The sequence below is a fragment of the Trichomycterus rosablanca genome, chromosome 20 (assembly GCF_030014385.1).
Source record: "Trichomycterus rosablanca isolate fTriRos1 chromosome 20, fTriRos1.hap1, whole genome shotgun sequence".
Classification (NCBI taxonomy): Eukaryota; Metazoa; Chordata; class Actinopteri; order Siluriformes; family Trichomycteridae; genus Trichomycterus; species Trichomycterus rosablanca.
In genome coordinates this window covers 15,917,309-15,945,092 of record NC_086007.1, presented here as the reverse complement: position 1 = coordinate 15,945,092, position 27,784 = coordinate 15,917,309, and the positions used below count along the sequence as shown (strand labels likewise).

Here is a 27,784-nt window from a genome sequence, read left to right as displayed (position 1 = left end):
TGGTGAGAACAAGCTCATCGCGCTGGGGTTTATAAACAAAAAAATAAACAACACAAACATGGAAAACATCGAACCAAGGGAGAGATCGGACGCGAGAATAAGGGTAACACTTATCATTTATTAAATCGGCTGTTTTTTGTTGCTGTTGTCATGTTACGATCAGATGCGACTCAGGCGTGTGAAACACGTGTTTTTGGTTCAGTCATTATAAAGAGCCGGGTTAGTACTGGACAGTGTGCTCATTGTCTTCCTAATAACCTAGGTCAGGTAAACATTTCATTTTAAAAGTGTTAAATCACAGATATTGTAAATGTAACAAATCCATCTGTTTTGCTAAAGTGACATATTGTGCGTGACTTCGTTATACCCACATAAATTGAGCTAGATTGATCGCGCTTACTTAAAAGTACATAAAAAGTGGCCATTTCCCAAGTTTCGTAATAAAACCCAAACTGTCATATTTTGTTTAGAGAATAATTGTACGTATAGTCATATGTTAGCTAAGAAACGACAAACATGGGTCTGCCATAAATTATAATCTGCTGGAATGTTGATTTCACTTCACTATCCACAGTCAAGTGAGCTTTACATTACAGTAGACTTAAATGCTGCAGTGCAAAAGGTAGTCGCTCTAAAAAAAAAAAAGAACCCTTTAGAAATAGATTACAGAATTTATGACAACATTAGCTGACCAAATGTATAGTAAGACCTGTAAAATAGATGGAGAAAGAATAATGGCTTATAGCTGTTTTATATGGTTGAGGTCCAGTGGGATGATAATCTTAATACCACAGTATACAGGGTGTCCCTAAAGTCTGGGCACATAGGCAAAATGCATATTTTCAACAACATTTTATTTCATTGTTTTTAACTATTTGTGATGCTGTGTGTGTGTGTGTGTGTGTGTTTTTGTGAACACATAGTTAGTTATAGTGATATTTCCAATGTGCCCTGACTTTAGGGACACCCTGTATATGTAATAGCATTCTGTATATATTATGTACATGGCAACTGTGCTGCCAGCTTTGTTCCAATTCTTTACTTTTTTTTTAGCATGAAGTCCACTACCCCATGCACAAGTCAAAGACTTAAAAAAAAAAATCTTTGGTCACTTTGGTCACGTTTTTATAATTATCCAGCAACATTGGGATGTATTGGAACACTGACTTTGAATGGGTCTTGGGCGCCAACAGCTGTGCCCGTTCTTACTAATTCCCTGATTGGTAAATATCTAAATGGCTGCATAATATTGTGCTTATGTTCTAAAATGTTGTTATCCTTCTAAAGGAGCAATGACAGCAGAACAAAACTGCTCCCCCAGTAAACAATCATCCAGTCATATTTCACCTCTGCTGCTGTAGACCTCCACTCCTGACCGATGGGGGCTGTAACTAACACACGGGACATGTGCGGTAGCCAAACGCTTCGTTTCACCTGCAATAGACCGTAATTGCAGAGGTTATAAGGAATCTCTCTTTTTCCTACCCTGGACATGCCAGTTATGTCTGTGTAGCCAGTGATAGCTCAGTGGTTAAGGTACTGGACTAGTAAACAGAAGGTTACCGGTTCAAGCCCCGCCACCACCAAGTTGCCACTGTTGGGTCCCTGAGCAAGGCCCTTAACCCTCAATTGCTCATCGTGTTCTGCTCATTGTGTAAGTCGCTTTGGATGAAAGCGTCTGCTAAATGCTGAAAATGTAAATGTGTAGCACAGCTGAGATTCACACTCGTGACTTTGAAATGTCAACACTGGTGGGCTTCTGTGTTTTGCTGCTGTGTCACCTGAGCACCTGAGTTGTCTACAATTTTAAATTTTTTTCTAATTTATATATAACTTCTTATTATAGAATCATTTATTCATTTATTATAGTTTTTGTGTACAAGAGCATTTGATGCGTATTATGCATTTGTGATACACCTCTTTGTGTAAAAATTAAAAAAGAAAACATGCAAAGAAATTGATTTATAGGAGCTGACCCAACAAATAAACCCTGTAATAATCTCCAGGCAGCGTGGCTGTGGTGGCGCTTACGAAGAAACAACGACGGGAGCTGAGCAAGATGGACAGACGACACAAAGCAAACCAGCTACGTCGCAACAAGAAGGATTCGGTAAGGACTCTTCATGAGGATCATTCACCTATACTTAATTTTGTAAAGTGGATTAACAAATAAACACATCGTATGGGTTGCAAGGAATGGAGTGGGTGTTCTGTGCAACATGGGTACTGAGGACCTGAGTTCAATCCTTATCTCTGGTCACTCTCTGTAAAAAGCTTTGCACGTTCCCTTATGTCTATCTGGCTGTTTTCTCCCACAGTGTTGACACCAAAACATAGTGGCTGCTCTACATTGTTCATAGGTGTGAGAGTCAGTGAATTTGTTGAAACATGTGAAGTCAATGAGTTCCTATAATACTTTTCTTTTTATGTAGTTGTGATAAATATCTTAATATACAATGTTTATGAATAAATTATACAAAACATATACCCAAAAGATTGGAACAGTAAGTTAAATGCAAAAGACCAGAAAACTGATTGGTAATGTGTATTTAGTATTTAATTCAAAACGGCTCTAAATTCATGTTTAATGTTCTACCATATCAATTATATTATGATTTTGGTAAATATTCCAAATTTGATTGGTCTATACTATATAGCCTTCATGCCTTATAGCATCAGTGTCTTACTGGGACAGTGGTAGCCTAGTGGGTAGAGCTTTGGACTATCAACAGAAAGGTTGAGAGTTTGAATCCCAGCTCTGGGATGCCACTGTTGGGCCCTTGAGCAAGGTCCTTAACCCTCTCTGCTCCAGGGGTGCTGTACGATGGCTGATCCTGCGCTCTGACCCCAGACAAGCTGGTATACGCAAAGAAACAATTTCGTTGTACTGTACATCTGTATGTGTATTTATGACAAATAAAGGCATTCTTGAACCAGTTTTGGTGGGTTCTCACTAGCTTCCTGTTTTGGATAAATGTGACATGCACAATTTTGACAAAACAGTCATTGCCAAGCACATTTTTGGGGGGAGTGATTCTAATGCTTTGTTATGTACCACTTTAATTCCTGTCTTGAACCCTCTGTTTCTGGCTAGTATCTAACCCACTGAGATTATAGATGTGAATGGATGAGTAACCACCACTGTATTTTAATTTCTTTAAGGTGCTTTCAGAGAAGCGCCGACTGGGCAGTAGAGATGGAGCGCCTCACCTGGTGGCTGTGATTGGGCTGCATGCGCTGGCCGATGTTGCTGCAGTGACCCGGATGTTAAGAGCAGAGGGGGCTGGAGGTGTGCTGCATGAACACCAGGAGAACAAAGGAAATCAGGACAGCTTTGGACTCGTCCTTCCTCGGTTTAAACAAAGATTCACTTTCTACCGGCCCGACACAGGTAACCACTCTTTCAGAATGTAAAAAAAAAACATATAAATAATTATAGAATTATCGATTATTATGACTATTATTTTTCTTTAATGGTAAGTTGTTACATACATACAGTTCATGGCCAAATTTATGAGTATATCCCTTTTCAAAACCATAGGCATGAATATCTTAAATCATCCTATTTTAAAACCATTCCCAGCAGAGTGGAGGCTGTTATAGTGTGTTAGGGACTTGTTAGGGACTCTACTGTTCTGAGAGGGCTTTTCACAAGTTTTTGAAGTATGTGTGGGAGTGCTTGATCTTTCAGAGAAATTAGTTAGGAGGTCAGGCTCTCATGTTGTTGGAGAAGGCCTGGCTCACAATTGATGATCTAGTTCATCCCATACAGTCAAGCCGGAAAGTCTGGACACCCCTTTCACATTCTCCATGTTTTATTACGTTACAGACTCATTCTATAATAGATTAAGTTAATGTTTTGCCTCAAACATCTACACACAATCACCAGTAATTTATTAAAAATTGTTTATTTAGGGGTTACATATCTGTACACACCCTTAGCCTAATACTTGGTTGATGCACCTTTGACAGCAATTACAGCTTCAAGGCGCCTTGGGAAAGATTCACGAGCTTGGCACACTTGGTTCTGGACATTTTTGCTCATTGCTCTTGGCATATCCTTGCAAGCTCTGTCAGGTTGGATGGGGAGCGTCGGTACACAGCCATTTGCAGCTCCTTCCACAGATGTTTGATTGGATTCAGGTCTGGGCTCTGGCTGGGCCACTTAAGGACATTCACAGACTTTCTCCGAAGCCACTCCTTTGTTCTCTTGGCTGTGTGCTTCAGGTCATTGTCATGGTAGAAGGTAAACCTTTGCCCCAGTCTGAAGTCCAGAGCGCTCTGGAGAAGGTTTTCTTTAAGGATCTTGGTGTACTTAGCTGCATTCGTCTTTCCCTGTATCAGGACTAGTCGCCCCGGTCCTGCTGCTGAAAAACATCCCCACATCATGATGCTGCCACTGCCATGCTTCACTGTAGGGATGGCATGAGCAGTGCCTGGTTTCCTCCAGACATGATGCTTGGTATTCAGGCCAAAAAGTTTAATTTTGGTTTCATCAGATCAGAGAATTTTGTTTCTCATGGTTTGAGTGTCTTCAAGCGGGCTGTCATGTGCCTTTTACTAAGGAGTGGCTTCTGTCTGGCCACTCTACCATAAAGGCGTGATTTGGGGAGTGCTGCCTGGATGGTGGATCTTCTGATTGGTTCTCCCATCTCCACAAGGATACTCTTAAGCTCTGTCAGAGTGACCCTCGGGTTCCTGCTCACCTCCCTGGCAAAGGCCCGTCTTCCCCGATTGCTCAGTTTGGCCGGGGCAGCCAGGTTTAGGTAGATTTTTGGTGGTTCCAAGCTTCTTCCATTTACGAATGATGGTGGCCACTGTGCTCTTTGGAACCTGTAAAGCTGCAGCAATTTTTTTGTACCCTTCCCCAGATCTATGCCTTGACACAATCTTGTTTCTGAGGTCTGCAGATAATTCCTTTGACCCCATGGTTTGCTCTGATATGCACTGTCAACTGTGGGACCTTATATAGGCAGGTGTTGGCAATCCCCAATCATGTCCAATCAATTGAATTTACCACAGGTGGCTCCAATTAAATTGTAGAAATATCTCAAGCAGTATCAGTGAAACAAAATGCACCTCAGCTCACTTTTGGGTGTCATATCAAAGGGTGTGCACACATGATATTTTAAATTTTGATTTGTAATAAACGAGCACAAATGTATAAAAAGCAGTTTTTACTTTGTCATTGTGGTCTATTTTGTGTAGAATTTTGTGACAAAAAAGCTAAAGAGCTAAATCTATTATAGAATGAGTCTGTAATGTAATAAAATGTGGAGAAGGTGAAAGGGGTGTGCAGACTTTCTGGCTTGACTATGTGTTCAGTAGTTAGAGGTTTGAGATTTGTGCTGGCCACTGAAGTTTCTCCACACCAAACTTATCAAACTGTGTGTTTATGGACAGCACTGTTTGCACAGTCATGCTGAAACAGAAAATACGCTTCCCCAAACCATTGCCACAAAGTTTGAAGCGTATACAGTGGAACCTCGATTTAAAGGACCTCCATTTAACGGATTTCGGATTTAATGGACAAAATCTGGAAAATCAAAAGTCCGGTCCGATTGTTCAAGAATCTTCGAGAAGCGTACCAAGACCAGTAGTTCAGTTATTGTCTGATATCCGGCGCACGTCTCTCTGTTTACATGAGTGATGAGTGATAGGCTTTATTTTGTTGGGAGTCTCGCTTTGTTCTCACCTTTTTCTCAGTGTTCTAGTGTTTAGTTATGCATCAGCACTGCTCCAGTAGCCACCAGCAGTGCTTTAGACTCAGAATAATAGATACTCCCCACTATACGAGTCCCCACTATACGATCAGGGCAAAAAAAAGCATTCAGGATACATTTAAAACCATTCAGTATAAATGAAATTTCTCCCCAGTAGTACAGTACACCAATTTCAATATTTATTTACAGGTTTTACAATGCATATGTACATATTTATTTACATTGTTCATTTTAAAAAAATGCATTTTCTCTCCAGTTTCCTCCCGATTTAGCACACTCAATTTTGTCTTCCACTGCTGAGGGATACCGATTGCATTCGAGGAGAGCACGTTGCTGTACACACCTCCTCCGACACTCCGTGTACAGACCTCCTTTTCTCGCCCCTGCATTCTGCACAGGCGTCTCTTTCAGCAATCAGGGTCCTTACACAGTGTATGAAGATTCCACCCACACATAGTCCGGTCCCCACCCTGCTGGCCAATTAGTATCTGCTACAGGTACCGCCAATTATGCCCGCCAGATGGCGCCCAGCCGACCGGTGGCAATGGCGAGTTTTGAACTGAGGAGTTCAGAATCTCGACACTGGTGTGCTAGCGGAATATCCCGCTGTGCCACCTTGGCGCATTGTTCATTTTACTGTTTATCATATGTGCATGTTTAGCACTTTTGTGGACCTTAGTGCTGTGTTGCTGTATATTTTCGCACCTGCTGGGAAAAAAATGTCGTAAATGTAACCAAAGTGTGTAAAACATGACGTTAAAATCCTAATAAATAAATAATTAATTAGTTTCATACACCTGTTTGATACAACCATACAGTTTATCAACTATAAATCTACAAAAGACACCCAGTGTCTTTTGACTTTGTTTCCATAAATATGAACAAATGGATCTGTTTTTATACATACTTCATTATGCTTAAAAACAATGTGGTGCAAAAAGTCACATATGAATAACAGCAGCATGTGTTGCATAGCTGTTGTTGGCATATACAGTGCAACATTGTAATTAGTTTTTGCTTTCTACTTAACAAATGATCATACATTTTTTATGATTTAGGGTTTATATGATGACTTAGTTTTTTAATCTTAATTACTGTCCTTTTTTAGCTGACCTGCACTCTGTTCTGGACGTGGCCAAGGTGGCAGACAGTTTGGTGTTTGTACTGGATTCTACAGAGGGCTGGGACAGTTATGGAGACTACTGCCTTTCCTGTCTCTTCACACAGGGGTTGCCAAGTCATGGTGAGAGTTACAAAAGAACACGCACTGAGAGTGTGCTGATTTGTCCTGATCAGTTTTTTAGTCTCACACTGGGTTCTCTCTCCCCATTCTCTTTTCTGCCTGTGCTGTTTAGTGTTGGTGTGTCAGGGCATTGCTGACTTGGCAATAAAGAAGCGAACTGAATCTCGACGGGCACTTTCACGCTTGGCTGAGACTCGTTTCCCAGAGGCGCGCCTCCTCCCCCTGGACACAGAGCAGGATGCGGCACTGCTCCTTCGTCACCTGGGAACACAGAAACAGCAGCGGCTGGCCTATCGTTCAAGGCGATCATACATGCTAGTTCAGAGCGCCTCCTATAAGCCCAGTTCTTGTCAGGATGGTACAGAAGGGCCACCCACAGGATTGGGGACTTTGTGTGTGACAGGGTATGTGAGAGGCTGCCCCCTGCAGGTTAACAGACTGGTACATATTGCAGGTCATGGGGACTTTCAGCTCAGTCAGATTGACGCTCCCACAGATCCTTTACCCATCGTCACAGGTGCACCACGCCCTGTAAAACAAGCCGGGGGAGATGATGTGGAGATGGTGAGTAAAAGCTTAAAAAACTGAAATTATCTAGATCAGGGGTTTTCAAGCTTTTTGGACATGAGCCCCTTTCTGTGTGCCGACCTTGATCTTGCGACCCTCCCCCTCCATCAATCCTTGCCCAGAAACCATTGCGAAAGCTCTTGATAAGCTAAAATAATACAGTAAAAATTTACTTTAAGTCAATACTACAGACCTATTTTATTCAATGAGACAGCTGAGCCTATTCTGCAAGCATATTATAGAAATTGGTGGTTCAGTATCAGTTACAGCTAGTCTTAATTCGTAAGCGGTGCTTGCTTTTGATGTAGATGAGAGCAGAAAACGTTACCAAATAGAGGTAAAAGTACATCAATTGCTGAGTTTGCCATTTCAGGGTACTCTGCTTTGACTGACAGCCAAAACTATTGATGTAGATTGCTAATCAGCATTGATGTTATCAGAATGGATGGCCTCGCTAGTGGAGTCCTCGGCTGAAACAACACAGTCATTGGTTTTGTCACCAATTTATCTTCACTGTTAGCCCACTGTCAGCGAGACACAAATTTGCCTTCTGTGGGTGAAAAATGAATTGCTTTAGTTTTAGATGTAAAAAATCTCATAATGTCATGCCCCCCTGGACAGGTACTCATGCCCACTTTAGGGGTGCCCCCCACAGGTTGAAAACCCCTGATCTAGAGTACTGCTTAGAGAGCTGATTTGTCCTTTTGAAAAGCCTAGTACATATGCACAAAAAAAAACGTCATGGAAAATGATTGCTAAACACTCATTATTAATTTATTAATTTTGTTTCTAAATTGGCAAAATAATTATCATGAGACTAAGTAAAATAAAATTAAATATGCACATACACTGATGAGGCATAACATTATGACCACTGACAGGTGAAGTGAATAACACTGATTATCTCATTATGGCACCTGTTGGTGGAAAAGCAGGAAAAATGGGCAAGTAAGGATTTAAGCGAGTTTGACAAGGGCCAAATTGAGATGGCTAGACGAATGGGTCAGTGCATCTCCAGAACTGCAGCTCTTTTGGGGTGTTCCCGGTCTGCAGTGGTCAGTATCTACCAAAAGTGGTTCAAGGAAGGAACAGTGGTAAACCGGCGACAGGGTCATGGGCGGCCAAGGCTCATTGATGCACGTGGGGAGCGAAGGCTGGTCCGTGTGGTCCGATCCAACAGATAAGCTAATGCAGGTTCTGATAGAAAGGTGTCAGGTGTCTGATACACAGTGCATCGCAGTTTGTTGTGTATGGGGCTGCATAGCCGCAGACCAGTTAGGGTGTCCATGCTGACCCCTGTCCACCGCCGAAGGTGCCAACAATGGCCACGTGAGCATCGGAACTGCTGCTAACATCTTGGTGCCAGATACCACAGCACACCTTCAGTGGTCTAGCGGAGTCCATGCCTTGACGGGTCAGGGCTGTTTTGGACCAACACAATAATACGAAGGTGGTCATAATGTTATTCCTGATTGGTGTATATCTTGCATTGATTACACGGTTGCATCAAAATGTGTATATAGCCTAAAGCAATACTGCTGTCTACAGATGTGCTAGTTACCACTGCCATTGGCTACTATTTAAAAAAAAAAAAAAAAAAAGTTTGAAATGTGGACTCGTCAGATCACAGCACACTTTCACACTTCATCAGGCTACTCAGAGGTCAAGGCTGGACACTTGAAATATAACTGATATCCTCCAACTCTTTCTTACAACTTACGTGTCATTAACATATTATAAACAAGCAAAGTTCTGCCTTCATACTGGACCATGATCCATTCTATACTGGATCCTCCTGTAGCTGTCTTTATCCCCATCAAATTCCCTATTGTGATTTTATTGCCACTGCCCCAGCGCTGACCTTGGAGAGTCACAAATCATCACATTCTCTCTTCAACACAACTCACAAGCTTAAGCTCTTAGTATTGCTGATCTACCGCTTTAGACGGCTACACCCGATCAGCCAGTTTGACAATTAAGTACCCCGTTTTGGGTAGAACTACAACACACAGTCTACTGAAAACAGAACTGGTGCATGCAAGTTGACTGTAAGTAACAGTTTAGCGTTTTGTACCACGTGTGTGAGAGAGGAATATTTTGCTCTCAATTTAAACCAATTAAACCATTCTAAGTAAAGGAGCTGTTAGAAATGAATTAAAATGACCTTTTAATTTACAGCATTCAACAATGGCTCTTTTGTTTGATGTTGGTTAATCACATAATCATTAACATAATTAACTAATTGACTAATCCAACAATTAGTAGTCCAAACCGTACATCAAAATCCAAATTCTGTAGTAGAAAGGCTGTGTAGACTAGCTGGCTACAAAAAGCATTTGTGATATGTGATCCCCCCCCTTCTTTGTGATCATAATATCACCCATACTTTTCACAACATGTTCAAGTGTGTCTAGGTCAGGTACTGTTGAATAAGCGGTCATGGGTATGGGTAACAGTCGGCAGTCTAATTTATCCCAAATGTATTTAGTGGTCTTCAGGTCAGGCTTTGTGGAGGCCATTACAGTTTTGGTTTTCTGCCTACGGCCCTCTACCTGCCACAATGTTAAAAGCATATAATTTATTTCGTAGATCTATTACGAATATGTATGGCTAAAACACCTGCACTCAATAATTAGGAGGAGTGTTCACCAACTTAGGCATATTGATTATACCCGTTCATTAACATTTGAAGAAAATATTCTGCTAGCTGACTAGTCAACATCACAAATGTTAGGACACAATACAATCTCTGTTCTTAGACATATTTCTAAAATAAAAACTTCTACAATCTTATGTTATTGTGTGTATTTGTGATGTAATCTACACAGGATGGCGGAGCTGGTGGAGAGGTACGTGTGCTGATGAAGGCTGACCCCTCTCAGAGAGAGAACTTACAGGCAGAAGCTGAGGTTGATCCTATGGATGGAGAACAGACTTGGCCTACTGAGTCTGAGCTTCAGGAGGCTGAAGGTACAACAGTACATGAATGCCAGATACATGCAGCTAGAGTAGGGCTGACTGGTATGATGAAATATAGATATGGTGTGTTTGGGCAAAGACATCTGTGGTTCCATAAGGTTCTAATAGTTCATAAATCCAGATTGGAGATCTGGACTTGACGGATGTAACTGGACATAGCACAGTATAGTATGGTGTTAACATCCTGTTTCACAGACCATATCATGGACTTTAAGCGGCCCAATTTGTATACTGTCTGACCATAGAAGCGTGTCTGCTGAGATTTGATCTGTTATCTCAACCACAATATAGACAGATATTTTGTTCTGTGAACTGCCGGTAAAAACTGCATATTTAAAATAGACTGGAAAACTTTTTTAATGTGCATTGCTTGTTTTCAAATATGGGTGGGTGCAAAATCTTATGTACAAAGCCAAAAAAATAAACACTTACAATCCGGGACACTGCGGCATTGCTGGAAATAAAAAGGCAGACCAATTATTAAGGAGCAAAACAGGAGATCAAACAACAGACTGTAAACTCCCCCCATCAGATGCCAAACCGCTTATATCCGTCTATATTAAAAATATACGGCAAACAGAATGGAACACGCAATCTGAAAACAAACTTCATGAAATATGCCCTGTCATTTTTGCTAAAACAAAAATACAACCAGAGAAACGTATTGATCAGGTGGTTTATACAAGATCCCGCATTGGACACGTGCATTTAACACATTCAAATACTTATCTCTATAAAACATATACTAACTGAATGCCCGAAATACTTACGAGAACGACAGTGTATAGCAATACTGAACATTTTACACATTTAACACCATCATCCCAAAGCAGATTTGCTGAGAGTACAGAATGTAAATAGACCATCCAGACAGATGATGTAAGGAATACCTAATATATCAGTTAGCATCAAGTAATAATTACTAAAAAGTGTCTATTCTGTGTTCTTTTTCTATTTACATCAATAGAGGCAAGGAAGAACAAGAGGATGATGAAAGTCCCAAAAGGAACCTCTGAGTATCAAGCCACTTGGATTGTGGATGATGAAGAGAATGAGGATGATGATGAGGATGATCTAAGTAGTTGTGAGGATGACGACAACGATATGATGGGTGATGAAGATGATGTTGAAAATGACTCTCAGGTGAGATTGGTTTTGTTATTCTTGTCCAACTGATTAAAGGCAACCAGAATAAATTAGTGTATATAAGCCCAGTGTACTTAAGCAAAAACAAAACAGTCACATAAAGACACCAGAAGTATGATTTTCTTTTTTTAATGTATTTAAATCATAAAAACGTACCCCGGAGAAAAGAAATGGTCAAAGCCCAATATTGCACAGTGTTAATCCTAATTAAATAACATGACATGAAATACTACGGTTAAAAGCACAACAATCCATCAAGCATAATAATGCTACGACAGTCATTTCATACCTAGAGATATAACCAGACAGCTAAAAACTTGGAAAAGCATTTAATTACATAATGAGTACCTACCAGTTCTTTCATTTTCTGTCAGGCTGCCAATTGGGTGCCAGTGTAGTGTAATTCACCAGTCCCCAACCTTTTTTGCACCACAGACCGCTTTCATGTAGGATATAATTTCACAGACCGGCGGGGGTGGGAGGATTTAAAATAAAATGATACAACGAGCATAGTAAAAAACTCAAAGTACATAACAATACTACTCACTAATGATAGAAAATCAGTGGGAACCCTGAGCTTTTTTCATGGCAATTAGACGCTCCCACCTTTTAGCATTTTAGTTAGCTTCTGGGCTTAATTTTTTGGTATCACATGACTTAAATAGGTACGTTTCAAACGTGTGTAGAGGAACAGACGGATGTTAAAAGGAATCTGTTTTTTCAAAATAAAACATCTTTTAGAGTGTAATTGGCAATTATTTATTCTTTCTGTGCAGCCCATAATAAATGACCCACGGACCGGCCCTGTGGTTTGGGACCACTGGTCTAATTCACTACCTTAACACCAACTCAGGTTTGAGTTTCAGTGGTTAGGTGCTTAACAGACATATTTGGTTTCTGATAAAGGGGTCACTGGCACAACTAGTGGAAGAACATAGTGTTTTTCCAGGTACATATTGAAGCTCTGTATAGGAATCCGACATGGACCTGCTGAAAAACTGTTGAGCCGTGTTTTAGCCTGCGGCCATGCTTGGCCAACGTTGGTTGTTCCTAGGCACAGGCTCAGTATCATGGGTGGTCGTTCCTTTAGTGTTGCTGCCCCCTCACTCTGGAACTGTCTTCCTTCCTCTTTACGTTCCACTTCCTCTCTTCCTGAATTTAAAATTCTCCTAAAGACTCACCTTTTCTCTCAGCACTTTCTCACTTCTTCTGCTGGTTCGGTGTGATTGTTTTATTTTGTTTGTGTGATTGTTTAACTTTCTGTTCAACTTTGTGTGATTGATTATTTTCTGTTCATCTTCTGCAATGTATTTATTTTCTGTTTATCTTTTCTCTGTGTTTGTTATCTTTAATGTAAAGCGACCTTGGGTTTGTGAAAGGCGCTGTATAAGTATAACTTATTATTATTATTAAATGCATGTGCCAGACAGTTTGCAACGGGAACTGGAAATGTCTAAATTGTAAAATATAGGTCCGACCACACTGACAAACTTGCCATCCATGTAAGAAAGTCAAAGGCCTCACCACACTTGCCGCTGGTTCTTGTGTTGGTTGGGCTCACATTTTTAGTACATTTTTTATAGTTTCCTCTTAATACTGAAATGTGAAAATTATATTCTCATGTTTTATCCATGACATTCATCCAATATTTTAAATTTATGCAATACTTTGAATTGATACATCCAATATTTTAAATTGATGCATCGTTTTTAAAACCATGTTTATTAATGATCCCTTTTAATTTCTACAACGTCTCTATTCATATAACCATTTATATGATTTCCCTCAGCACTACTTGCTGCATACTACACAGCAGCACTAGTGCGATGTTGCACATCTGTATTGTTTCATTAAGCTTCTTAATCGCGAGATCTTGTAATACCGTATTTCTTACCGAGTTCAGTTTAGAGCGCATTCACATGAGAACACGCGGCACGCACTTTTGCTGCATTGGGCTCTCGATTTCTGCGGTTGCTGTGGCGCTCAAAGCGCAAAAAGTTTCTAATGTGAATGCGCCGCAACGCTTACCACTTTGTTTACGTCGCTTTGAATTTTAAGTACGTTTTGAGTAAATGTGTAGGTTAGAATCTGGGCTCATTCTGTCGTTACTGTACGTTGGACTTATTGAGATGTTCCTACCTCTATTTTATTTTTGCTATAAGTTTAAGCATGTTGCACTTTGTTTAATATGGAGCACTTGAGAATTTGATAATATGGACATAAACCCTGTTCACATTTAGTTTGTGCCATGTTATTATGCCGTACAGTATGTTGTTAAAATAAAAAAAAATTCTAAAGTAAAATTTTTAGAGGAAAATTCATCGCTTAGATTAATCAACTAATCGATAAAATAGTCTATAAATTAATCGATAGAAAAGTAGTCGTTAGTGGCAGCCCTAAGTGTGGGTAAATAATCAAAGTTTTTTTTTTTTAAAGAAACATAGAAACAAATGCAACTTTCCTTTGAAGTGTCTGATTAAAGCCATTTTAAGCCCACTAATGGATTTCATTTCTGTTATCATGGTGTCTCAGGTGGCAGGAAGGCAGAAGCTTTAAGGCCAGAGTAGTTACACACTGAACAAGGTGACAATACAAAGCACGTTTGTTTATAAAGGAAGACGACCTGGCTGATTGGCTGAGAGTGGGCAGGAGGGCGGGCACTGCGTCGGCGGAATAGTGCATACGTGACTGGCTCTTTGTGCACTGCATGGTGGAGAGACATTGTTTGTTTTCTCAGCTTCTGCCTCTCAGACGCAGTGCCAGGCTGCTCAACGCAACAATAGTGTTTAGAGCGGCAGATCTGTCCCGAGAGAAGCCTCCCGACTTCCTGTTCTTTGGACAGGGCTTCCTGTCGGGGTCTGCGAAACGGGCGTCCATTTATTTATACCAGCTAGGCTTGAAAGAGCCATGGATGAAGGCTTTATTTTCATTAATCCCAATTAGCATGTGTTTGATCTCTGGTTCAGCACCACAGAGGACTTCACAGAGCAAGATGTGAACAAGGAGGGAAGTGGTACTGCAGATGATGTGAGGAGATTATTTATATTAGTGCACCTGTGATTGTTCTGTTAGTTGACCCCTCAGGGGCGTGAATTCACCCAAACAGCATGTCTTGCCCGCTTCCCATCTCTGCGACCACATGCTCACTCGAGACAAAGGACATGCATGTTTGGTGTTTGATTTCAAAGAAGACTAAAGTTTTCTGAACAAAGTATAAACCCAGCTTATGATTTTTCAAAGAGGAATTACACTGGACCCCCCACCCTTTATTTTGTTAGTAGTAACTCTGTAAACATTACATGGCACAGCACATGCAGTGCTACTGTGAAATTTTTCAGGAACACAGATCACAGGAACATAATATGAGAATCTTTTAGCTACACTGGTTGGCCAAAAGTATGTGGACATATGTCCATTTGTAACCCCCCTACCCCCAGTTGTTATATATCATTCTGGTTAGGTTTTCCAAAAGATTTTAGACTGTGTTGGGGAGAATTTCTATTTGTCTGTTCCTATTTTTCCCCATCAGTGGGTTCAGGTTTTTTTTTTTTTTTTTACTGCAGTTTCTCCTCACTTAATTCTTCTAGCAATGTCTTTACGGACCTCGCTTTGTGCACAGGGACACAGTGATGCTGAAACAGGAAAGGGCATTTCTCAAATTTTGCCAAAATTTAAAGCATAAAATCTATTTTTTAATAATTGACTTTTTACACCTGTTAGCAAACACCTAAACTCAATAATTAGGCCATATAATGTTTTTTTTTTTTTTCTTCTATTTTCCCCCACTTTTTTCCCCCCAATTTTTCTCCCCTAATCTAGTCATGTCCTATTACCCTGATTGTGTCCTCTATACCAATTCGACCCTTTACCGCTGACTAAGGACGCCTCTCAACTGACATATGCCCCCTCCGGCACGTACAGTCAGTACAGACTGCATTTTTCACCTGCACGAGTCGAGTTCATACACTGACGAGCACTGTGTACGGAGGGCCACACCCCCATCAGCATTATTCCTCAGCCCTGTGCAGGCGCCATCAGTCAGCCAGCAGGGGCCGCAGTTGCACCAGTTATGAGGACCTATGATCCGACTTTTTTACACTCTAACCCTGAACAATAGCCAATCGTTGTTCATGCTGCCGCCCAGCCCAGTCGGCAAGGCAGAGCTGAGATTCGATGCGATGTATTCGAAACCCCGTTCATAAAACATGCCCAGAATCATGTAGGTGTAACAAAGTTTTAAGTTAATCAAATATTAAATTATTCTGTACGTCTCTGTAGTAGTGACCATAACTCTCTTCCCTTCGTTAGAGGGTAGACAAGGTACTATTCATTGCGGGTCAAAATAAATATTGGACAACAATCCATCATCTATATAAATCTATAAATGTGTCTGCAGAGCTTGATTTAAGTTTAATTTAAATTAAGTCTTTGTCACTTGAACAATACAGCAAATAACCAAAGACAGGAAAGATTTAGTATTTTTCAGTTGAATAATTTAGTATACAACTGTGCTTGCCTGTGGGAGAAAGGCCAACATTTGTCCAGAGGCCTTAGCAATCCCATCAAGACAATGAACAAATAACCCAGTGTTATTGCAATTGACATTGTGACTTAATAAAATCTGGGACAAATTATTGGAAGCCATAAGATGATCACTTAATGACTAAGTACTTCACCCAGCCAAAGCTGGACTCCACATAGCACATCACTCATGACCAAGAGGTGCAGGAAAGGAATAATATGGACCTGCAGAGTTCTATAAAGTGACAAATACAAACCGTAACTGTTTGGCTGTGTGGACCAGCAGTTTGTCTAGCCCAGGAAATAGGCTGACCAGAAGAATACTGTTTTCATGCTCAAGCATGGAGATGGGTGTGTGATGAGGTGGGAATGTTTTTCTGCTGCAAGAACTGGCATTTTGACCATGTGGATGGCATCATGGATTCACAGTAATACAGTTTTTGACTTTGTGTTATTTGGACTTTCCAGCAAGACAATAATTCAAAGTTTTAAGGTTAAAGTTTTAAAATATTCTGGATTGACCCGCTCAGTCTCCAGATTTAAATCCCCTAGTAAATCTTTGGTTGCATTTAAAGAAAGTCAGTGATATATAATATAATATTTTTTTCCTCATTTTTTAAGGATGATGATAAGGAGGAGGAGGAGGAGGAGGAGGAGGAGGAGGAGGAGATCAGTGTGTCAGATCGTGTTGGAACTGAACAGAAATATGATGACGCCATGGATGCAGTAGAGGAGGAAGATGGACTGAAGCGCTATCGTGAAGCTCGTTCACATGAAATGTTCCCTGATGAAGTGGACACACCCTTAGATGTATCTGCAAGAACAAGGTGAGCTTTAAGATGTGCACAGCTGTGTACAAACCTAATAAACACAATGACTAATTTACTCCAGCTGTGCACTGTTTGTACAGGAGCTGTGCATATGAGTAATTCATTTCCTTTCTTGCCAGGTGTCTGATGCACCTTGTCTATAACAATAGACATTATAACAATAATGTCTGAGTAAATGTCTGAATCTTCTAAAGTTCATGTTTTGTTTATTGTTTATGATAAATTAAGTTGCCATATCCTTTACAGTGAACTTTTTACTCACAGTATATTTAACAATGCAATTGCTAAATGTAACAATAAAAAAAAAAAAAAAAAAATGTGATGTGTAAGTCATCTTAGAGTAAGTCAACTTATGTACTGTATATATTTTCCCCCAGTACATTAAATTTAACAAATACAGTGGAACCTCAATTTAACGGACCTCCATTTAATGGATTTTGGATTTAATTGACAACATCTATAAAACCAAAAGTCTGGTTCGATTGTTTAAAATTCCTGCGAGATATTTACCAAGACCAGTAGTTCAGTAATTGTCTGCTAGCCGGCGCACGTCTTTCTGTTTACATGAGTGATAGGTTTTATTTTGTCAGGAGGCTCGCTTTGTTCTCTCCTTTTTCTCTGTGTTTTATGTTTAATTTTTGCAAGTTCTAGTGCTTAGTTATGCACCAGCACTGCTCCAGTAGCCACCAGCAGTGCTTCAGACTCAGATAATAGCTACCCACTATAGTCTCCACTATACAATCACGGCAAAAAAAAAATCTCCACCACAGAAGGTAAACAAAATTTCTTTCCAGTAGTACAGTACACAACTTTGAATATTTATTTAAAAATTTTACATTACTTATTTACTTATCTATTTATGTTGTTCATTTGACTGTTTATGTGCGTGTTTAACATTTTAGTGCTGTGTTTTCGTATATTTTCGCACTCTTTGGGGGAAAAAAAAAAACCTTGCTGTTTTGGACAATCGCATTTTACAGACCAGTGCAGCCCCTTTTAGTCTGTTAAATCAAGGATCCTCTGTATAGAAATTGTTCCCTGTAGCCATGTGTCCATAGTGAAGAACAAAGATCAAATTCATGGCTCTATTTGGGGTGCTGCGTTTTAGATTTCAGCGGTACAGAGGGTTAAAGAGTTTCCGCTCATCTCCGTGGGACCCCATGGAAAACCTGCCACAGGACTATTCCCGCATCTTCCAGTTCCAGAACTTTGAGCGCACACGCCGGCGTATCCTGGCTGAAGCTGCTGTAGAAGAGGATGGGGCGATGGTAAGTGTGTATGTTATAGACTGATACAGTTTGGATCCTACTGCAAAGGAGTGTTTACAGGATCATTACTGTTCTTGACTGGTTCGGATGTTGTTGTTGCTTTGTGATTGTACAGGTTGGTTGGTACGTGACTGTGCACATTGAGGACGTGCCTCCCTCAGTGATGGAAAGCTACCAGGCAGGCAAACCCCTTGTGTTGGTCTCTCTGCTCCCACATGAACAGAAGGTATATTTCACCCAAAATGAATACTTTTTGGAATGCAGCAATTCAGAGTATCTGAATTAGGGACTTACTGACCCAGGTTCTTAAAACATAAAATATATTTTTCAAACAAATCTGCTTATTTGTTAGACAGATAATACACAGTCGAGTCACATAATTATGACCACATCCTACTTTTGATGGTGGCAGCGCGTAGCTCATAAAGGAAGTCACGTTTCATGAGCTGGCTTGGTGGGCATATAAGGTGTGCGATAGGCTGTCTGCATGTATATCTCTCATTGCTGCCATGGGTAAAGGTACCATGAGTAAAATTGTCTTCCCTGCGGTGGATGGAATCTTCCAGCAAGGCTTCCAGGTACTACCCTGGCCCCCTAATTCCCCAGACTTGAACTCAATTGAGCATCTGTGGGACCTCAATTGTCGTGTTTGCTCTATGAATTCTCCAACATGCACCCTCCAGTAGCTGTGGGATGCACTGCAGTCAGCATGGCTCCAGATACCTGTGACAACCTACCAGGATGTTATTGAGTGACTCCCAGCCCGTCCAGCTGCTGTCTGTGCTGCACGCGATGGTTACTCTGGATATTAACTGGTGGTCGTAATAATGTGACTTGACTGTGTATAAGTGAACTCGGACTTAAAAGGTCCTGTCTGTCTGTGTCTATTACTGCATAAGTGTCGAACAGATTGTATATTATTAAGTATGTGTGCTTTTATAACTGATTTAAGTAAAGATCTGTATGTAAAATCATTTTATCCATGCTCACTTTTTAGATGTCAGTGATGCACCTACTGGTGAGGCGACAGCCCAATTTCACTGAGCCCATTGCATCTAAGGAGGAGCTGGTGTTCCAGTGTGGCTTCAGACGTTTCAGAGCTTCTCCTATCTTTTCTCAGCACACCTCAGGTACAGGTCTTAATAGAAATAATCTTAGAGCCTGATGTTTAATAGCATTGTGTACTTGTCATCAGTCAGTAAGAATCAAATGTAAACTGTGTGTTGTTTTTAATCTGTTAGGGGACAAGCACAAGATGGAGCGTTTTCTAAGAGCCGATTCTCCTGCAGTTGTGTCTGTTTATGCTCCGATCACCTTCCCCACTGCTGGAGTCCTGCTTTTCAAACAGAGGTCTAATGGTAAGCAACTCAAAAATATTACACTGAACTGTGCTTTTCTAGTGCCCAGCAGCTTAACTTATTAGTAATGCATTATGTATGGGAGAAATTGCAGCAATACCACACACAGTTCATCATAAGGGGAGACTATCAGATAAATAGTATGCAGGTCATCGCTTTTATGCATGACCTACATTAGTACCTGTTTTCTAAATATGACTTGTACAAAAAGTAGCATTCAGTATTTGTCTTGGAGCAAGCCATCATAGAAACAGCGCTCACCATTACAATACAGGTGTCTGTCACTTTTCGAAGTTCGATTTACATCGGTTTGCCGTTTACAAAAGACCTACATTAGTACAGTACCTGTTTGCGCAGAAGAGAATTTTTGCCAGTATTTTAAAATAAGAGATACATAAACTTTTGTTGTTATTGACCCATTAATGGGTTTTATTATGGTTGTGTGCAGTGGTACAGGTTGATTTTGCTTTACAAAAACATTGACAGACAGACAGACGTTTGAAATGTGTACATATGTTGGTGATTTTTAAATACATGCATATAAGCCCCTAAACAATGTTTCATCATGTCTCAATGTATTATTAGACTTGGGATATTAACCGTTTATTTTTTAACTTAGTATTTGTTTCGTATCTGGCTACCAATATTAGACAGAATGGTGAACCAAATTGTTAAAAAGCTAATACTACAGTACTTGATAAAACTGCCAGTGTTGTTTTTAGTGTTGAATGTGTCAGGGTGAAAATGCCCGTTATGTAACGAATCCCTAACTGCTGCAGGAATGCAGGACCTGGTCGCCACCGGAAGCCTTATGAGCTGTGATACTCAGCGCGTGGTTCTGAAGAGGATCGTGCTGAGCGGGCACCCTTTCAAGATTAACCGACGTTCAGTCGTCGCTCGCTACATGTTTTTCAACAGAGGTGAGGAGGAGGACCAATACTTAATCTCTCTGCTGATTTGAAACGTGACTTTACAATGTCAGATATCCACCTAGAAAACTTTAAATACTAACCACGCTTGTGATTTTTCATCTAGATGATATCCTGTGGTTTAAGCCAGTAGAGCTGCGGACTAAGTGGGGCCGAAGAGGACACATCAAGGAGGCTTTGGGTGAGGAAAAATCATTTATAGAAATTGTATAAGGTTGCATTGTGGAGGCTACAATAACTACAACTACAATATATACTTCACAGTAGTAAAATCACAGTTGAAAAATAACAATAAATTAGCCATTTTAAATACGTATTTGTGCACAAGTGTTTTAGCCCTTTTGGCCAAAATACAATTTTGTTGATTATCTAAGCGAGTAAACACCACCTCAATGTCATTTTGTAAATGCTTATGTACAGAAACTTTAAACTTAAAAAAAGGAAAAAATAATAAGTTTGACGTTCAAGAGTTTTAACACCTTCCCAACTGTAAAGCTTAAGAACTTGTTAGGCCTTTATAGACTTGTTAGGCAGGTCAGGAACTGAGACTGGGTATAATCAGCTGGTGATTAATTTTTGATTAAATTCTTTGACTATTTAAACCTTGTTCTTAAACTCAACAACAATGCGCTGTAAGCAGCTAGGATTGTAAAAATAAAGCTATTTGATGACTCTTAAACGTAACCTTTACAAGACTGAAGAAGATTGTGAGAATTCTGGTCAGAAAGACAGTAAAACTTTTAATTTGAAAATAAAGGACCTTCAAGAACATTCAGCTAATGCAGGAGCGGTGGTGCACTCTAGGGAAGTGTCATCAGATCATGAAAGGTCCCCATCTGGAGTCCAGCAACCTATGACCCATCACAAGAGTCAAATCCAGTATGCAAAACATCTAGATGAACCAGAGATTTGTTTTAAACAAAAGTGCTGTAACTAATAGGATTATGATTTTTAGCAAAAGTCTTTAAAAAATTAAGAGTTTGCCATCTGGTGAAATTGGGCATCAAGGCAAGATGGGCCTTGGTCAGGAAGGTAAGAAAAATCCCAACTGTTCCCCTAACAGCGTTAAATTTTAGATTGGAGAAACTGTTGTGCAGACACCACCATAAAGCACCTCATGAATCAAACCTTTATGGCAAGACAGAAGGACACTGTTAAGTAAAAGGTGTATGACAGCACGCGTGAAATTATGCTTGAAATACTAAATGGCATGTAAAGGCATCTTAAGGAAAAAAAAGATTCTCTGGTCTGATGAGTCATAATTGAACTTTGAGCAAGCACCATGTCTGGTATAAAAAAAACAGAAATATACAGTTCACAGACATGCACCATTGCCTGCCATTAACAGGGCGGCTGGGTGGCTCGGTGGGTAGCACTGTTGCCTTACAGCAAGAAGGTCCTGGGTTCAATTCCCAGGTGGGGTGCTTCGGGACCTCTCTGTGTGGAGTTTGCATGTTTTCCCAGTGTCTGCATGGGTTTCCTCCAGGAGCTCCGGTTTCCTCCCACAGTCCAAAAACATGCAGCCAGGCTAATTGGAGACACTGAATTGTCCTATAGGTACCGAGCCGCTAGGATGCATAAAACAGTGCAATATAGTGCCGTTCTCAAGCCCGGATAAATAGGGAGGGTCGTGTCAGGAAGGACATCCGGCATAAAAACTGTGCCAAGTCAATAATGCGGATCACGATCCACTGGCGACCCCTAACGGGAGCAGCCGAGGAAATAGAGAGGAGATAGTGAAGAGTCAATTTTAACAGAAATGTAAACTTGTTATGGTGAAGTCTGTTTGGTTATAAGTGTTCTAAATCTCCATTCAACCCAATATAAGCTTGTAATAATAATAAGTTCAATTTATATAGATCTGTCTCGCGTGTGTTCAAGTCAACTTTATTTATATAGCGCTTTTTACAATATACATTGTCTCAAAGCAACTTTACAAAATCCAGGACCAACAGATACAAAAACCCCTGTTGAGCAAGCCGAGGGCGACTGTGGCAAGGAAAAACTCCCTGAAAATTACAGGAAGAAACCTTGAGAGGAACCAGACTCAACAGGGCCCATCCTTCTTGGGTGGTCTGGAGGATACTTTAAATAAATACACGATTTACACAAATCATACAAACACAGAATTGAATGATCTAAAAGGCATACAGTGGTAATAAATAGATAAATAAACAATTAAATAATAATAGAGTTGTTATCCGCTCTAGTCTTCAATAAAGTCTGTAGTGATTTCTTGTCGTTGCAATTACTCCAGACCCGTCACATCTGACAGGAGCAGCATCGTTGTCCCGGCAGTCTCGACTTTAATCCTTAACCTCGGCGGGTAAACAGGTTTCCATCAGAATGCCCTCGGGGTAAAACAACAGAGAATGTAGTTAATAATGTACAATGCTAGTTGACAAACAGTTTTACAGAGAGTTTTAGACTCCGGCAGCCCTAATTATTACAGCATAACTAAAAGGGAGAGCGAGCAGGTAACAAGGTCATGAAGGCTTTCACAGGACATCAGCGCCCACCTCTCCTACCCAAACCAGAGTGATTGGACAAGAGAGGCAGAACGACAGCGACCCAACATCCCTGATCACCACAAGTTTCTATGACCAAGAACCCCCAAGCTCTGCGCCTTTGTCTATATTAATCAAAAGCCTGAGAAAATAAATATGTTTTCAGTTTAGACTTAAACAGTTTAAGCAACTAAGGGTTAAGGGCCTTGCTCAAGGGCCCAACAGAGGCAACCTGGCAGTGGTGGGGTTTGAACCAGCGACCTTCTGCTTACTAGTCCAGTACCTTAACCACAAAAACCACAGAGCAAGTAACAGCCGCAGCAACCACAAACCAATGTTCAAGAACAGGAAAATTACCTCAACCAAGCTCCATATTCACGCCATAATAATGGCTTGCACAAGAGAAATTTGCAGAAGAGACCCATAAAAGAAAAATAATAATATGTACTGACTCAAAGTCGTGCCTTAAAGCAATTGAATCATGCAAAGCAGACCATCCGATTATTAACAGTAAACAAAGATCCATCCATAGACTAACTGAAATGAATTACAACATAAAACTGTGCTGGGTTCCGGGACACAGTGGAATAAGTGGAAATCAAAGGCGGATAAATTAGCCAGGAAGATAATGCAAAATACAACAAACACAAAAATCCCTGCAACAGATATCAAGCAATCAATAAATAAATACACCAAGGAAAAATGGCAAACTGAGTGAGACACACAGACAACAAACAAACTACACGAGATACATCCAAATATAAGCAGTAAGCCAAGAACACACCAAGGAAGACGAGTGGACCGAGTTATACACAAGATGTAGAATAGGTCATACAAAAATCACTCACCAATACTTAATAAAAGGAGACAATCCCCCAACATGTGAAAGATGTCAAACACAGCTCACAATAAAACATATTTTTTATTTTATTTTTTTACATATTCTAATCGAATGCCCCCAAAACAGCAGAGAGAGACAACAGCTACACATACCTGTGTTAAAGAAAGAAACTTTCTTTAATACAAAACTTTCTTTAACTTGAAAACTGGAACTGTTAAAGAAACCCTCAACCAAGAAAACACAAGAGCAACCCTAAACTTCCTGGCAGAAACAAAAATGAAAACAAAAATATAAATGGACAAATAGAAACAAGAAAAAAGAAATGACTTAAACATAACACTGATCATGCCATAAATAACACAATCAAGTGTATAAAGTGGTGTAAAAAAAAAATCAAATAAATAATAAAATAACTACCTGTCCTGTCATGAATGTAACCAAAGTGTGTAAAACATGACAAAAAAAATTCTAATAAAGTAAATAAAATCTGCCATTAAAAAACTGCCCAAATCCAGGTGTGAAAAGTTCAGAGATGTGTTTAAGACAACTTGTAGCTGTAATTGCTGTGTTCAATAAAATGTCGAATAAAATTTAGTGGTGATTAAATAAAGATTAATGTCTAAAAAAGCCAGTTGTATTTATTTAAAATCAAATTCACTATAAAATAAAGTGTGCAATCCATTTCTTTCCTGCAGTAACATTATGATTGTGTTGCAGTCAGTAATTTTAATCCTCTTTGTTTCACACAGGTACCCACGGTCACATGAAGTGTGTGTTTGACAAACAGCTGCATTCTCAGGACACTGTGCTCATGAACCTGTATAAAAGAGTGTATCCACGCTGGACGTATGACCCTTATGTGCCGTTTCCTCTACCCTGGGTCAAGAAAGAGGAACCAGAGGGTCTTGATGACATTGATATGGAGTAGAGAGATTAATTAATTAATTATGAACTGACCGGTGCAGTGGACGTGACATTTAGACTGTTTGCTACTACCACTGTATTTACAGTTCTTTAAATAAATAATTTAACAAAACCTGTTGAATTATTGTCAAGTTGAATTATTTTACATAATGACCACTAGATGGCATAGCTGTATTAAAATTAAGGTTTTTTTTGTCTATTTCAGAACTGTCACTGATGTTTGAGGACAGAAGGCATGAATGGGACCTCATTCATTTTAGACATTTCAACAAATGTAAATGGTTTCAGAAAGCATACACAGTCAGCTTTTTGCAGCCATTTTTATAACTGAACAGTTGTGATCAGACGTCCTAGAGAGCCTGACTGACTATGATGTTTGAGTAGGAGAAATGGCATTGGTACCCTTGATAGATAGATATAGATAGACAGATAACTTTATTAATTCCATAGGGAAAGTCAGTTACTACAGTTATTACAGCAGCGACAGGTACATTAAAGCAAAAAGTATTAAAGTACAATGAATTAAAGTACACAAGTAATGGTGTACACACTATGTATAAACTGTGTGTCTGAAATAGACAAAACTTAGAATGAAAAAGTAGAAATAGACAGAAAATAGAAGTATCAACCTATTATAGGTTAGAAAAAATGTCTCTAGGGCGGAGAGTACTAGCCAGTTGTTGGCATCTGCTAACTTACAAGTGAAATTTTTTTCGCTTTGGCTCCAATTTACTTTTAATGTTAACAGACCCATTTTAAAATATTTTTTATATATGGAAAAATTATGAAGAGGAGTGAAAATTGAGTGATATGCAATTTCCTTTTTAAATAGGTCATGGACACTCATCATGCATCATGTGCACAAATGCCAAAAACAGGACACACCCACATTTATTTACAAAAGTGTAATCGGTGGTTAAATGCACAAGATGAACTGATTACAAACTGCTATGTTAATATAATATAATAATATGGGAGTGTATTTGTTAGGTGTTAGTCCACCTGACGTGATATAACACAATTCTTTCTTTACATACCCCTCATCAGGTGTCGGACTGGAAAAACAGACAAGGATAAAAATAGGGATGAGAACAAACATGCAGTGTGGATTGTGTCTTGTGGAAGGGGTGTTGTCATCCTGGAAGAGACTTTTTTTTAAATCAGAATAGAAATGCTCCATTAGTGTATTGATTTAGATGATTGGTCAGTACTGGAAAATGTTTTTTGACTTTTGTTCCGATGAACAAAATAATAAAAATAGCTACAGCAAACACCTTAAACATCCCTGTCAGTTCAACTGATTTGATGACTACCAAGTGGAAAGTTAACAAAGCTGGAAATTGACCCTGGAAAAAGACCAATCTGTTTACTGATAGGGAAGGTCAGCGGTAGCTCAGCTTCACTGCTACCAAGTTGTCACTGCTCAGCTCCTGAGCAAGGTCCTTAACCCTCAATTGCTCAAGTTGTTTTCAGTCGTAATTGTAAGTCACTTGGAATGAAACTGTCTGCTAAATGCCACAAATGTAAATAAAGTTTGAGGGGAAGCCAGCAGTCATCTAAAAGAAATTTGCAGGATGAGCTGAAAACAATAGTTGCACAGAAAATAATGAGCAGTTGACTGCATCACAACTGTTCGTTTCTACAACTCCTCTCAAAATTCATCTGTAAAAAGAGACAATGATTAGGTAAGATAGAATAAAAGTAGCCCTACAGTGAAATATAAAGTTGAAAGCATCATATAGGACTTTTTGTAAATGGTACCGTGGCATTACACATCACTGAAGAAAACCAGATTAAACGGATGCAACAGGACATATCCAAGTCAAAATAAATCAACTAGTTTCTAAAACCCATTAAAATCTATGAAGAATTTAAAAACTGTGGGACTCACAGCGCCGAGATTCTGAGCTCCTGTGTTTGAATCCGGTTAGCTGGGCGCCCTCTAGCAGGCACAATTGGCTAGTGCCTGCAGCAGAGAAAAATTGGCCTCCAATCTGCTGGGTGGGTAAGACTGGACTAAGACTGGGGTTTTCAACACTGTGTAGGGACCTTGGTTTCCTAGGGCACCTGTACAAAAAGTGGAGGAGCGTAGAGATCGGGAAGTGGCTCTCCGTAGGCGAAGCCGACCTCACATGCAAATCCACCGAAGTATGGGTGAATAAGATGGGATTGGTAGACTGGGCACACATCATAGGTAGTGTCTGTCAGGCGAATATACACCCTCCTTGGACGCCATTGGTGTACCCAGCAATGGACTGGCTACACTAAATTTGGAGAAAGAAAATGGGAAAAATGCATACCAAAATTGTGGGACCTTTGTAACCTTGGCAAATGAGACAAAAAGGAATGGTGCTAAAAGCTTATTTGTCTTATAGAATCCAACAATAGTGTTGTAACAAATGACTAATATTAATCAATACTTAATCAATAAATCTATTTTGTTTATGCTTACAAATATACCTTCTTGTTCATGTCTATGTGACTGAGTACATTTAAAGCAGATGTATACAACCCCTGGCAAAAATTATGGAATCACCACTCTTGGAAGATGTTCTGTCAATTGTTTAATTTTGTAGAAAAAAAATAAATCACAGACATGCCACAAAACTATCATTTTTCAAAATGTCAACCTTCTGGCATTAAGAAACAATAAAAAAAAGAAACAAATATAATAGTTGTGGTCAGTCACAATTGCTTTTTTTAGATGAAGTAGAGGAAAAAAATATGGAATCACTCAAATCTGAGGAAAAAATTATGGAATCACTCTGTAATTTGCAGTTTAAAAACAAAACATCTGCAGCAGATTAGATTTGCTAATTATTCTTCAGTTTAAAAAGAGTGCTTACACCTCGGAGAGCTGTTGCACAAAGCAGATTGTCATGAATCATGGTTCCAACACAAGATACAGGGGTTGGACAAAATAACTGAAACACCTGTCATTTTAGTGT

At 39.7% G+C, this 27,784-nt stretch overlaps 1 protein-coding gene across 1 annotated transcript; it reads left to right on the top strand.

Moving 5' to 3' along the window:
* tsr1 (TSR1 ribosome maturation factor) lies at positions 1-24,957 on the top strand. The gene is made up of 15 exons (XM_063016796.1): positions 1-103; positions 2,007-2,110; positions 3,163-3,391; positions 6,832-6,966; positions 7,079-7,530; positions 10,362-10,503; positions 11,480-11,655; positions 16,801-17,006; positions 18,118-18,277; positions 18,393-18,503; positions 19,275-19,407; positions 19,519-19,635; positions 20,415-20,555; positions 20,671-20,745; positions 24,662-24,957. The coding sequence occupies exons 2-15, from the start codon at positions 2,060-2,062 to the stop codon at positions 24,838-24,840; spliced, it is 2,307 nt and encodes a 768-aa protein (XP_062872866.1). The 5' UTR covers positions 1-103; positions 2,007-2,059; the 3' UTR covers positions 24,841-24,957.
* The last annotated feature ends 2,827 nt before the right edge of the window (positions 24,958-27,784 follow it).

Bases quoted from the DNA above. Each gene is read 5' to 3' on its own strand.
- tsr1 (XM_063016796.1), top strand. From the start codon at position 2,060: ATGGACAGACGACACAAAGCAAACCAGCTACGTCGCAACAAGAAGGAT. The intron at 18,504-19,274 runs GTATATTTCACC...CTCACTTTTTAG, and splicing joins TGCTCCCACATGAACAGAAG to ATGTCAGTGATGCACCTACT. The intron at 20,556-20,670 runs GTGAGGAGGAGG...TTTTTCATCTAG, and splicing joins CTACATGTTTTTCAACAGAG to ATGATATCCTGTGGTTTAAG.